The sequence below is a fragment of the Chiloscyllium plagiosum genome, chromosome 9 (genome assembly GCF_004010195.1).
Source record: "Chiloscyllium plagiosum isolate BGI_BamShark_2017 chromosome 9, ASM401019v2, whole genome shotgun sequence".
In the NCBI taxonomy this organism is placed as follows: Eukaryota; Metazoa; Chordata; class Chondrichthyes; order Orectolobiformes; family Hemiscylliidae; genus Chiloscyllium; species Chiloscyllium plagiosum.
Genome location: NC_057718.1, coordinates 68,977,493 through 68,990,978, shown reverse-complemented (window position 1 = coordinate 68,990,978; position 13,486 = coordinate 68,977,493). Strand labels below are relative to the sequence as shown.

At 41.2% G+C, this 13,486-nt stretch overlaps 1 protein-coding gene across 1 annotated transcript in view; it reads right to left on the bottom strand.

Moving 5' to 3' along the window:
- LOC122553185 (synaptojanin-2-like) overlaps positions 1-13,486 on the bottom strand; it is a 203,395-nt gene that overhangs the window by 11,782 nt on the left and 178,127 nt on the right. Inside the window, exons 18-19 of the mRNA XM_043696773.1 lie at positions 7,380-7,491; positions 504-722 (exon numbers count right to left, since the gene is read on the bottom strand). Coding sequence (XP_043552708.1) covers positions 504-722; positions 7,380-7,491 — 331 coding nt within the window. The remainder of the gene's footprint in view (positions 1-503; positions 723-7,379; positions 7,492-13,486) is intronic.

Here is a 13,486-nt window from a genome sequence, read left to right as displayed (position 1 = left end):
TATCGATGATACAAATATCTCAGCAAGAGGCCCAGCAATCACTTCTCTAGCTTCCCACAGAGTTCTCGGGTACACCTGATTAGGTCCTAGGGATTTATCCACTTTTAACCGTTTCAAAACATCCAGCACTTCCTCCTCTGTAATCTGAACATTTTGCGAGATGTAACCATCTATTTCCCTACAGTCTATATCTTCCATATCCTTTTCCACAGTAAATACTGATGCAAAATATTCATTTAGTATCTCCCCCATTTTCTGTGGTTCTAGAAGTTGCTGTTACACACAGATCTTGGAGACCCGCTGCAACTAAGAAGAAAATTAAAGGCAATGCTGCCTACAAAAAGCCATGATTGCCCACAGCTTTCTATGCCATCGTTATGGCATAGAAAGCTAATTATTAGGTTTGTCCAAGCTCTTTTCATTTTGATAGAAGACAAAGATAAAAGTCTGGTAAATTGAACAATTGTTCTCAGGGCTGTTTATTACTGGAAACTAGCTCTTACCTTACCAACAAAATATTGCCATAACTCTGGAGCCAATTAATTATTTCATTGCTTAGATTATCCGAAAAGGCTTCCCTTTCTCCATTGGTTGGTCCTTTAAGACATATCACGACAGTCGCATCCGATGGCCCCTGGGAAGACGTGATTTCCTGGAATACTTGCTCACGTGCAAAAATATCCACTTCCTGAATATTCACTTCAAAGACAGCTAACACAGGCCTATATTTGATTTTTGAAGAGGAAAAATGTATAATTACACAAGCTGGAACATTGACTTCATAACTGGTGTGAACATATTAACACTAATGTAAACAATAACCAGTGAAATATAAATATCATTCAAAATGGTTTCTGCACTTTAAAAATCACAGCCTCATGACAGAGATTCAAATGTTGAAAATAAGTTACATCATTACTTTGTTGAGTGTCACAGTCATATTAATTATTCAGTTTATTCTGCTGACAAGACAGAAAATCCAACTGGTTCGCCAAAGCCTGTTCACCATCTACAAGACACATGTCAAGAATTTGACGAAATACTCCCCACTTGCCTGGATGAGTGCAGCACCAATGACATTCAAAAAGCTCAACAACAAAAGTCGGGTTGAAGGGCAAGTTGTGAGAGGGATACAGTTTACAGAGAAATAGTGATAGGTTAAATAAGTGGTCACAAGGAATATAATGTAGAAAAACATGAAGATCACTTTGGAATGGAGAACAAAAGAAAAGAGTATTTTTTAAATGAAGAAAAAACTGCAGAAAGCTACAACACAAAAGGACTGGGAGTGGGGATGTGGGTACTTGTGCACAAAACACAGAATGCTAGCTTACAAGTGCAACAGTTAATCAGAAAGGCTAATGGAATGGTGGCCCTTAGTTCAATAGGTTTAGAGTGTAACCATAGGGAAGTCTTAATGCAATGCACAAGGTGTTGGAGAGATCACATCTGAGTACTGGAGTAGTTTCGGTCTCTATTTAAGGGAAGATATTTCATTGGAAGCAGTTCAGAAAAGGTTCACTACGACAAATTGAGGGATTGTCTCATGCGTAAAGGTTAAACAGGTTGAGACTCTAATCATTGGAATTTAAAAGAAGAGAGGTTACCTCATTGTAATACAGAATTCTTAAAGGACTTGACAGGGTAAATGCTGAGAAGATGTTTCCCCCTATGACAGAGTCTAGAATAAGAGGACAAAGTCTCAGGATACAGGGATGCTAATTTAAGACTGAGATGAGGAGGAATGTCTTCACTCAGAAGATTAAGTGTCTTTGGAACAATTCGTCAACGGGAGAGCTGTGGGGGAAGAGCTGTTGTGTATATTTAAGGCTGAGATAGATAGATTCTTGATCAATAGGGGAATAAAGGATTGCACAGAAAATGTAGGAAAGTGGATGTGAAGACTGCCAGATCAGCCATGATCCTATACGATGGCAGGGCAGGCTCAAGGGACCAAATGTTGAAAAATGTGGTGCTGGAAAAACACAGCAGGCCAGTCAGCATCCGAGGAGCAGGAGAATCGACGTTTTGGGCATAAGCCCTTCTTCAGGCTTATGCCCAAAACGTCAATTTTCCTGCTCCTCGGATGCTGCCTGGCCTGCTGTGTTTTTCCAGCACCACATTTTTCAACTCTGGTCTTCAGCATCTGCAGTCCTCACTTCCTCAAGGGACCAAATGGTTTACTCCTGTTCCTTTTCCTTATGGTCTTAGGATAATACAGCCATTGGATTGGCACTCCATACTACCTTGAACATTCATTCCCTCCACAGTTGATGCTCATTGGCAGCAGTGTGCACCATCTACAAGACAGACTGCAGGAATTCACCAATGGTCTGTTGACAGCATCTTCCAAACCTGTAATCACTACCAATTGCAAGATCATTAGAGAGAAGAAGGTTGAGAGGTTACTTAATAGTAGATAGTCAGAGGGTTAGATAGGGTGGACAATGAGAGCCTTGTTCCTCGGATGGTGATGGCTAGTATGAGGGGAATAGCTTTAAATTGAAAGGGTGATAGATATAGGACAGATGTCAGAGGTAGTTTCTTTACTCAGAGATTAGGAGGAGCATGGAGTGCACTGCTTGCAACAGTAGTAGACTTGCCAACTTCAAGGGCATTTAAACGGATGAAAATAGAATAGTGTAATCTAGATGGCCTTTAGATTGTTTTCATAGGTCAGCGCAACATCGAGAGCCGACTAACCTGTACTGCGCTGTAATGTTCTATGTTCTATGTACAAGGGCAATTGATGCATTTGAGTACCACGAGCTGTAAGTCACTCTATCCCAAGTTGGAGCTACATAAGTATTCTGTCATTTTCATTGGATCAAAGTCCTGGAGTCCTAGCACTGTGTGTATTCCTTCATTCATAGTTACAGTGGAAAAGATAACCGCCACCTTCTAAAGGGTAATTAGGGATGGGCAACTGGCTCATTTAACCAAAAATGTCCACATCCCACAGTTAGATAAAAAGAATGACGCTTAGGAATCCCAGAATCAAATCCCAGCTCAGTCCTTTTTAAAGATCCCCTTTAGTCTACACAATTCAGCAAAGATCTAACCCTTCATTTAAGACCATAAAACATAGGAGCAGAAATTAGGCCATTCAGCCAATCAGGTCTGCTCCGACATTCAATCATGGCTGATAAGCCATTCTCCCACTTTCTTCCTGTAGCCCTTGATCCTCTTGACAATCAAAAACCTATCTATCTCCATCTTTAATATGCTTAATGACCTGGCCTCCATAGCCTTCTGTTATAATGAATTGCATAGTTTCACCACTCTGGCTGAAGAAGTTTCTCCTTATCTCTATTCTAAAAGGTCTTCCCTTTACTCTAAGGCTGTGCCCTCAGGTCCTAGTCTCTCCTACCAATGGAAACATCCTCTCAACATCCACTCTGTCCAGGCCATTCAGTATTCTGTAAGTTTGAATTAGATTCCCCCTCATCCTTCTAAACTTCATCGAGTATAGACCAGAGTCCTCAAACATTCCTCATATGTTAAGCTTTTCATTAATGGGACTATTCTCGTGAATCTTCTCTGATCACGCTCCAGAGCCAGTATATCCTTCCTGTGATATGGGACCCAAAATTGCGCACAATACTCCAAATGTGGTGTAACCAGAGCCTTATACAGTGCCTCAGAAGTACACCCTGCTTTTGTATTCAAGTCCTCTCAAAATAAATGCCAACATTGCATTTGCCTTCCTAACTACTGACTGAACCTGCGAGTTTACCTTGAAAGAACACTGGACTAGAACTCCCAAGTCTCTTTGCACTTCAGACTTCTGAATTTTCTCCCCACTTAGAAAATAGTCTATGCCTCTATTCTTCTTACCAAAGTACAGGACCTCACGCTTTCCCACTTTGTACTGCATTTGCCACCTCTTTGCCCACTCTCCTAACCTGTCCAAATCCTTCTACAGCCTCCCTACCTCTCCAACACTACCTGTCTCTCTTTGTAACATCTGCAAACTTAGCCAGAAGGCTCTCAGTTCCTTCGTCTAGATTGTTAATACATAAAGTGAAAAGTTGTGGTCCCAATACTGATCCTTGTGGAACACCACTTGTCACCAGTTGCCATGTTGAGAAAGACCCTTTTATCCCCACTCTCTGCTTTCTGCCAGACAGCCATGATTCTATCTTGTTTCTAATACTATGGGCCCTTAAGTTACTCAGTAAGATCTTACTGTGTGGCACCTTGTCAAAGGCTTTCTTGTAGTCCAGATAGATAACATTCATTGACTTTCCTTGATCTGCCCTGCTTGTTACTTCCTCTAAGAACTTTAGCAGATTCGTCAGACATGACCTCCCCTTGATGAAACCATGCTGACTTTGCCCTATTTTACCATACTCTTCCAAGTATTCAGAAATCTCATCCTTCACAATGGATTCCAAAATCTTAGCCATGACCAAGATTAGGCTAATCTGCCTGTAATTTACTGTCTTTTGCCTTACTCCCTTTTCAAACAGGGGTGTCACGTCAGCAATTTTCCAGTCCTCTGGGACCCTCCCTGACATGCCTGGTGTATACTAGGCATCACTAATGCCTAGAATACACCAAAACTTTTCAAGTCACTCTCAACTTGCAACACTTGAAGCAGTGGAGTAAAATTTGCATACAATGATATCAAGTACCAAATGTTTCTGTGAATTATAATTTGGTAGGCAAAATTGTTGAAGATAAAATGATGAGGTAAAAATGTACATCAAGCAAAGTGAAATTTATATGGGGGGCTGATGATTGAATGTGTTACAAATGTGCTTTTGTGCATTATGCTAAGTGTACAATAGTGTTGTGTCATATATACACTGCAAAGAGATGCTTTCTACTTTTTCAAAAAGCAAACTCAATTTAATTGACATATAGAAGTTATTGCATTTTGGGAAGGCAAAGCAGGACAGGACTTATACGGTGAAGGTAGGGCATTGGGGAGTGTTGCTGGACAAAGAGACCTATAGGTGCAGGTGCATAGTTCCTTGAAAGTAGGTCAACAAGATGGTGAAGGCGGCATTTGATATGCTCACCTTCATTGTTCAGTACATTGATTATAGGACTTGGGATGTCATGTTGCAGCTGTACAGGACATTGGTGAGGCCACTTTTAGAATACTCCATTTAATTCTGGTCTCCCTGCTATAGTAAAGGTTCAGAGAAATTTATGAGCGTGTTGCCGGGATTGGAGGGTTTGAGCTAGAGGGAGAGGCTGAATAAGCTGGGGATTTTCTCCCTGCAGTATTGGAGGCTGAGGTGTGACCTTATGGAGGATTATAAAATCACGAGCACAGATAAGGTGAATACCCAAGGTCTTTTTTCCAGGATAGGGGAGTCCAAAACTAGAGGGCATAGGTTTAAGGTGAGACAGGAAAAAATTAAAAGGGACCTGAGGGGCAACCTTTTCACGCAGAGGATGGTGTGTGTAAAAATGAGCTGCCAGAGGAGGTGATGGAGGTGGGTACAATTACAACATTTAAAAGGCCTCAGGATGGGTATATGAATGAGAAGGGTTTATCGGGTTATGGACCAAATGCTGGCAAACGGGACTCAATCAGTTTAGGATATCTGGTAGATGTGGATGAGTTGGACCGAAGGGTCTGTTTCTGTGCTGTATAGCTCTATGACTCGAGGTATTATATGTTGGATTTTAGATTGTCTACAAACAGGATGTGTCAGAGGATTTAATAGAGCTACACTGCCACCTAAAGACTGCCAAACGCAACTACAGTGTACCCAAATCTGTTTTCAAATGGAATTACTTAACCATTAAAAATGGCATTTGAAATGATAGGGTATTCTATTCTAGTCCAAATTTCCACAAAGGTACATGACTGAAAATGTGATACAGTAACAGGAAATTAATGCAATAAAATTTATTGTCCCGCACTTTGCATCATTGTCTCTCTCAACGAGGAGGGGCTCTGCTGATGGCAGGAACCTGCACACGGAGTCTTTTACCGTGGGAAGGCTGTTGGCCTGCAGCTGCCATACTGTTCCAACTGACCAGGTCTTCCACTCTTAATGCCTGCTGTAAATGTATCAGATATATTGGCCACATTATGAGATACCTTTCGTGGCCATCAAGATCTGAGGTGGAATCTAAACGCAAGAGACTCTGGGCCAGAGACACGGATGCTAACCACAAGACCTCACTAGCAGGACTGTGCAGCTCAGCAAGGTCTAAGAAGTTGGAAATCACCTATTAAGTAGTGAAAGCTCACTTTGAGGTGGCTTGTTACATGCAATTCTCACTCACCTGCAGATGACTGAAGTTATTCAGTTTCACTGCTCGATTACTTTGAAGACCTGCTGTTCTATCACAGGACAGGAACATTGCCAGCTGTTGCCTTGATGGTGTGGAGTGGTTTGGAGTGGTTAATACCCTCATTGCCAAATTCCAGCCATTGCAGTCCACACCATCAAGTAATGCCAGAAGGCTAAACCCCTGCTGGCTTCACCATCGTTTTGAGCTGTTGCTGTTCAATCAAGGTTGGCAGCCAGTTAACCTCTATCAGCAATGATTGCGTGGATTTAGCCCCAACCCATGTAATTGCAGTTAGTCACCTCAGGACTCATCTGAGGAAGAAAGTAATTCTCTGTCTCAAAGAACCATCTAAGAACACCAAGCAATGCTACACTGAGCAAGAGATGGCAGCAAGATTGGTTCTTTTAATCCAATGTGGGGAAACATGGGCTGCATATGAAAGGTCCTAAATTAAACAGGCAGAGGAGTTTCAGAATTCACCATCATTTAATACACTGACAGTTTTGTCAAAATTTATCCTTTCGGTATTCAGTATAGTGTCAAATTCACTGAATTCTCATCGCCAGGTCTACCCACATTCGTTAGCACGAAAGAAAGATTAGATTAGATTAGATTAGATTACTTACAGTGTGGAAACAGGCCCTTCGGCCCAACAAGTCCACACCGCCCCGCCGAAGCGCAACCCACCCATACATTTACCCCTTACCTAACACTACGGGCAATTTAGCATGGCCAATTCACCTGACCTGCACATCTTTGGACTGTGGGAGGAAACCGGAGCACCCGGAGGAAACCCACGTAGACATGGCGAGAACGTGCAAACTCCACACAGTAAGTCGCCTGAGGCGGGAATTGAACCCGGGTCTCTGGCGCTGAGGCAGCAGTGCTAACCACTGTGCCACCGTGCCGCCCAAAGCTAAAAGCAAAAGCAATAAGTCACACTGTAATTTAGACTGACTTCTCAAGCTCCTCTGAATAATTAAAATAAAAATGCAAGAAACACTTGCAAAAGATTCATTTCAGTGAATGAGAAATTCTCACAAAATAATTCTGCTAATTGCAATTCTGCCTAAACTCTCTTTGACATCCAGAATACAGTATCAATCACAATCACATACTTATGGTCAGAGGCTTTCAACTCTGCTCTCCCATAATATAGCAAATCAGCAGGAGGCCACATTTTCTTCTCTTCTGTCCCAGCTTCATATTCACATCCCCTTAAATCGATCCCTAAATAGAGGAAATCGAAAATACTGATGGTTGATTGCACATTGTTTATTTACTTTAAAATTAAAGTTACTTATCTTGAGTAAATTAACAGCCTTATTTCTTCAATAGAATATCATTATGTTTTCCTATGGGAAGTTTTGAATGATGAGCTCTTACATGTGTCATGACTACACCTTCAAGGATAGGCAAGATTGTGCAAAGAAATAAGTTATTCCAAAATCTGCCTACATGAAGTGTCATGAGGAAAATAGATATTAGATGGACAGAAAATTAAATTCAACTCCTCGTGAAACGGTAACTGATCCGCAAGCAGCCTAATCAACTACTTAAGGTGGAAGCTGTGTGGAGAGGAGTGGCAAGAACTTAGTCTGAAAAGAAAGAAGGGAAAAAACACATTTATTTCGTAACACAGCGCTAATGTAAACACTGTGCGATTTTAATATTTTTAGAGTTTGGATTTCAAATCAGTATCATATGAACATTGGCTAACCATAGAACAGTACAAATCATCTGGTCCATGATATTGTGCTGAACATGATGCCAAATTAAACTAAACACATCAATGCTGTTCATGGTCCTGACAGTAACTGTATACTTTTCCCTAATATGATCTTCCAAAGTGCAGCACTTCACACTTACCTGGATTAAACTCCATATGCCATTTCTCTGCCCATATCTACAACTGATCTATATTCCGCTGTATCCTTTTACAACCTTCTACACTGTCCACAACTCCACCGATCTTTGTATCGTCTGCAAACTTACTAACCTACCATCCACCTTTTCATCGATGTCATTTAGGATATATCACAAACAGCAGAGGTCCCAGTAAGGATCTCTGCAGATCACTAGTCACGGACCTCCAGTCTAAAAAACACCCTTCCATCACCACCCTCTGTCTTTCATGGGCAAGCCAATTCTAAATCCATGCAGCCAAGTCACCCTGGATCCCATGCACGTTAATCTTTTGGATGAGACTCCCATGAGGGACCTTGTTAAAGCCTTACTAAAATCCAGGTAGACAACATCCACTGCTCTACCCTTATTGATCACCTTTTTAGATTTAGATTAGATTACAGTGTGGAAACAGGCCCTTCGGCCCAACAAGTCCACACCGACCCGCCGAAGCGAAACCCACCCATACCCCTACATTTACCCCTTACCTAACACTACGGGCAATTTTAGTATGGCCAATTCACCTGACCCTGCACATCTTTGGATGATGGGAGGAAACCGGAGCACCCGGAGGAAACCCACGCAGACACGGGGAGAACGTGCAAACTCCACACAGTCAGTCGCCTGAGGCGGGAATTGAACCCGGGTCTCTGGCGCTGTGAGGCAGCAGTGCTAACCACTGTGCCACCGTGCAGCCCACCGAGCCCTTTGTCGCCTCGTTGAAAAACTCATCAAGTTACTACGACATGACCTGCCCTGCACAAAGCCATGCTGACTGTCCCTAATCGGGTCACACTTTTCCAAGTGTGTGTAAATCCCATCCTTAAGAGTTATTTCTAATAACTTCACAACCACTGCTGTGAGACTCCCCAGATTATAGTTTCCCTTCTTGAACAGAGGATTAACATTAGGTACTCACCAGTCATCTGGGACTTCTCCAGTGGCTAGAGAGGATACAAAGACCTTGATCGAGGCGCTAGTAATCTCCTCTCTCGCCTCCCTCAAAAACCTGGGGTAGATACGATCAGGTCCTGGGGACTTATCCACCTTAATGCTCTTCAAGAGACCCAACACCACTTCCTTCTTGATTTCAAAATGCCCAAGCATATCAGCATGCTCCACACAAATCTCACTATCCACTATATCATTCTCCTGGATGAATATGGATGCAAAATACTCATTTAGGATCTCACCCACAACTCCTATCTCCAAGCATAATTTCCCTCCTTTATTCTTGAGCGGTCCTACCTTCTCTCTGATTAGCCTCTTGTTTTTCATGTATGTATAGAATGTCTTGGGATTCTCTTTAACCCTCCTTGCCAAGGTCATTTCATGGCCCCTTCTTGCTCTCCTAATTACCTGTTTGAGTTCTTTCCTGTTTTCTTTATCTGAGCACTGTCTAATGTTAACTTCTTTTATCCTTTTGATTAAATTCAGAGCTTCCCTTGTTATCCAAGAGTCCCTCACCTTACCATCCTCATACTGTCTTTCTCATCCTCATACTCTTTACTGGAACATGCTGGTCCTGAACTCTGATCAGTACGTCTTTAAACAACTCTCCCGTGTCAAATGTGGACTTGCCCGATTACAGCTCCACCCAATCAACACTCCCTAGCTCCTGCCCAATACTAAAGTAATTTGCCCTTTCCCAGTTTGATACCGTCCCGCAGGGTCCTGACTTACCCTAATTCACAGTTATCTTAAAGCTTAAGTTGTGATCACCATTTCCAAAATGCTTTCCCACTGAATGGTCAGTCACCTGGCCAGTTTTATTAGCCAGTACAAGGTCCAGTATGGCCCCTCCTCTAGTTGAACTATCCAGATACTATTTTAAGAAACCCTCTTGGATGCACTTAATAAATGCAGCCCAGTCTTAAGCCTCTTGCTCTAAGGGATTCCCAGTCAATATTGGGAAGTTTAAGGGACCTTTACTTTTATGAGGAGTTCTAAATAAAATCAAAAACTTTGATTGTTTGTTTACACGGAGGGGTTTACAATAGTAAACATTGAAAGGACTAAGCTTGCCTCTGATTTAGGGCAAGGAAGTATTGATTTTAAGCTTAGAAAAGCCCTGAGACTGAAAGCTTTTAGGACGCAGTACTGGACGACACCTGACTGGGATCAGAAGTAAATATAGTTTCTCTCCAAGAAAGAAGCATAGGATAATTCAGGGAATGCACAGTTATCCTAAATTAAAAGTGTAAGTTTATGAAACTTCCAAGCCAGATTTCGATAATAGGCTGATTATCAAAAGACTAAGAAAATTGAAGTTTTTTGTTTTGTGAGTATTCACTTAACAGTATTCACAGATCACAGGACAGAAGTGGAAAGAAGTTGTTAAGTCGAACTTTAAGATTTGATACATAAGAATTTCTCTAGAACTGATTCACTATGAAGCTATGGTATTAGGGAATGCACTAGATTTTGTTTTGCCATGTGTTTTTAAGTTTTTCAAACTATATACTATGTTTCAATAGCTTGATTTGTTTTATTATAATAAAACTATATTCTGTTTTAAAAGAAAATCTGGAGGCTTATGTGCCTGTGTATCTGTGAATGACCAACAATTTTTTTTTAAAAAAATTGATCTATCAAGTCAGGTTTCATTCTGGGATTTGACTTGTCCAATGGTAATGACAACTAGAATCATAATATTTGGCATACATATATAGTTCAATTAAATCTGTGAACAGTAAAACCAAAGATCAACTAATAAGTCATCAAAAAGTGTCAAATATACATAATTGAAAGTTATTGCTCATTATTTACATTAATAACATCAAACATTTTTCAAAAAATTCATAAACAGCAGGTCGATGCATTTTGTTGAACCAATATAAATTTTTTTGCATATGCATTCCTATTATTTTAGGGAACAATTTTCACTAATTGTTCAGCTGTTTATTCCTTACATTGCTACTTTGGCATATTGTCAAGTGCTCCCAGCACCTTTTGCATGATACAATGTCACAGCAACTTCTGCACAGCGTTCCTTTTTGATGCTATTTGTGCTCATAACTCTCAGTGAAAGTTTACTGTGAGACTGTTCTTTGATTTTATCATGTTAATCCATGTATCGTGTGACCATGGCAGGAAAATGCATCACTAGAGTAAATGTTGAATCTTCTCAACATAAGTGACAGCGTAAAATTGTGACTCATGATGTGAAATTAGACTTAATTAACAGAAGTAGTAATCATACTGTCAACATTGCTCACCATCTTAGATTGCTGCCACCAACCATTTGATTCTGGGAAAGAGCAACAAGATCAATGAGAAAGCCAAACATGCTGTGTTTCATTCAATGCAATGATAACACACCAGCACAGCCAGGTAATGGGGAGGTAATGGAAAACAGATTAGTGATGTGATGACAATCTTCATGTGAACAACACGCCGATCAGCCTCGTCTTTATCCCAGCAGAAGTTATCAGTCTTTATGAAAATAACAAAAGAGATGAAGGAGGGAGCCCTACTATAAATCTCTGTGAGAAAGAAGAAACCTTTGGTAAGGGCAAGGGCTGGTTTAGTCTTTTCCAGCCTTGATACAGCTTTAAGAAAATATATGTGCAGGGAAAGCTGCAAGTACTGACACCAATGCTGCTGATACATTTCTGGAGAAGTTTAGAAATTGATTAAGATTAGATTCCCTACGGTGTGGAAACAGGCCCTCCGCCCAACCAGTCCCTCTGAAGAGTAATCCACCCAGACCCATTTCTCTCTGACTAATGCACCTAACACTATGGGAAATTGACCATGGGCAATTCACCTGACCTGCACACCTTTGGATTGTGGGAGGAAACCGGAGCACCCAGAGGAAACCCACGCAGACACAGGGAGAATGTGCAAACTCCACACTGACAGTTGCCAGAGGCTGGAATCGAACCTGGGACCCTGGTGTTGTGAGGCAGCAGTGCTAACCACTGAGCCACCATGCCATCCTAGGATGCTCGTCAAATTTCCCATGCAGATGAGATGAGTCTATACTGATATGAATGCTATCAAGGACCTATAGTGCTATTAATGAGAAAAGTGCTTCTAGTTTTAAGGCTCTGAACAGACGTCTCACTCTGTTGCCAGGCAGCATTGCAAAAGGTGACAAGAAGCTGAAACCTATGATCACTTGTCATGGTGAAAACCCACGTACAATTAAAAAAATCATGTCTGCCCATCACCTGCAAATTGCACCATAGGGCATGGATAATAAGGCAGCTATTACATGACTGGGTCCATGGACTACTTTGTACTAAGATGAAGTACTATTTTGCCAAGGAAATTTTGACATTTAAGATTCTTCTCATTTTGGACAATGCCATTGCTCACAATTTGGACTATGAGATCCTTTGTCCAAATGCCCAAATCATGTTCCTACCTTTGTAAATCGCATCCATCATACAGCCAATGGACGAGAGAATCAGAGTGAGATTTAAAGTCTACCATCTCTGTAAGACTTTCTGGACTCACAACAATAAAACTGATGAAGGGATGCCATCTGTCCAAGCCATCCGGAAGCAATTTAACATCATGGATGCTGTGAACGTCACTGGTACTGTATAGGACAAAGTTCTGCTTCATCACATGAACAGTGAATGGAAGAAGTCATTCCCAGCGGCAGTGAACTACTAGGTTGGCAACGAACTGACCACCATTCATAGTGAGTTAGTAAATCTGGGACATTAGGTGGGCCTTGAGGGAGGAAAGAATGATGTTGCACACTTACTCAAGTCCCATTCCAAGCCACTCAGTAATGCGGACCTGGTAGAGATGGATTCACAAGCATTGTGTGAAGAGACTTAAGATGATGCAGGTGATAATGGACCACTAGAACATGAAAAAGACCTGATCACAAAGGGTCTGTAAGATGCTTTCAGGCACAATGATGAGGCCCTGAATATTCTTGGATGTCATGATCATCTGGCAGATCAATCAGCCAAAGTACCACGGTTTGTTAATGACAGCTTGTCATGTTATCAATAGATTTACGATGCCAAGTTGTGTGAAGCAAAACAGTCAATTCTAGACATTTTCTTTAAAAGAGTAACAACTCTTAAACCTTCTCAAGTCAAACCAGTCTTGGGAAAAACCAGGACTGTCAGGCCTCTAAATGAAGATGACAGGTAAAAAGACATAAATGCAGAAATAACACTTGCTCCCAGCAAGCCAAACAGTCACTTTTCCAAGGTAAGAATTAAAGTAAACATGTTTAAAACTGTTTAAAAGCCTGTATGTTTTGTGTACAGTACATGAAGATGAATAATTAACAGAATAAAAGTCCTTGATTATCCAAACAAAGGCAACTTAAAGAATTCGCCCTGACATA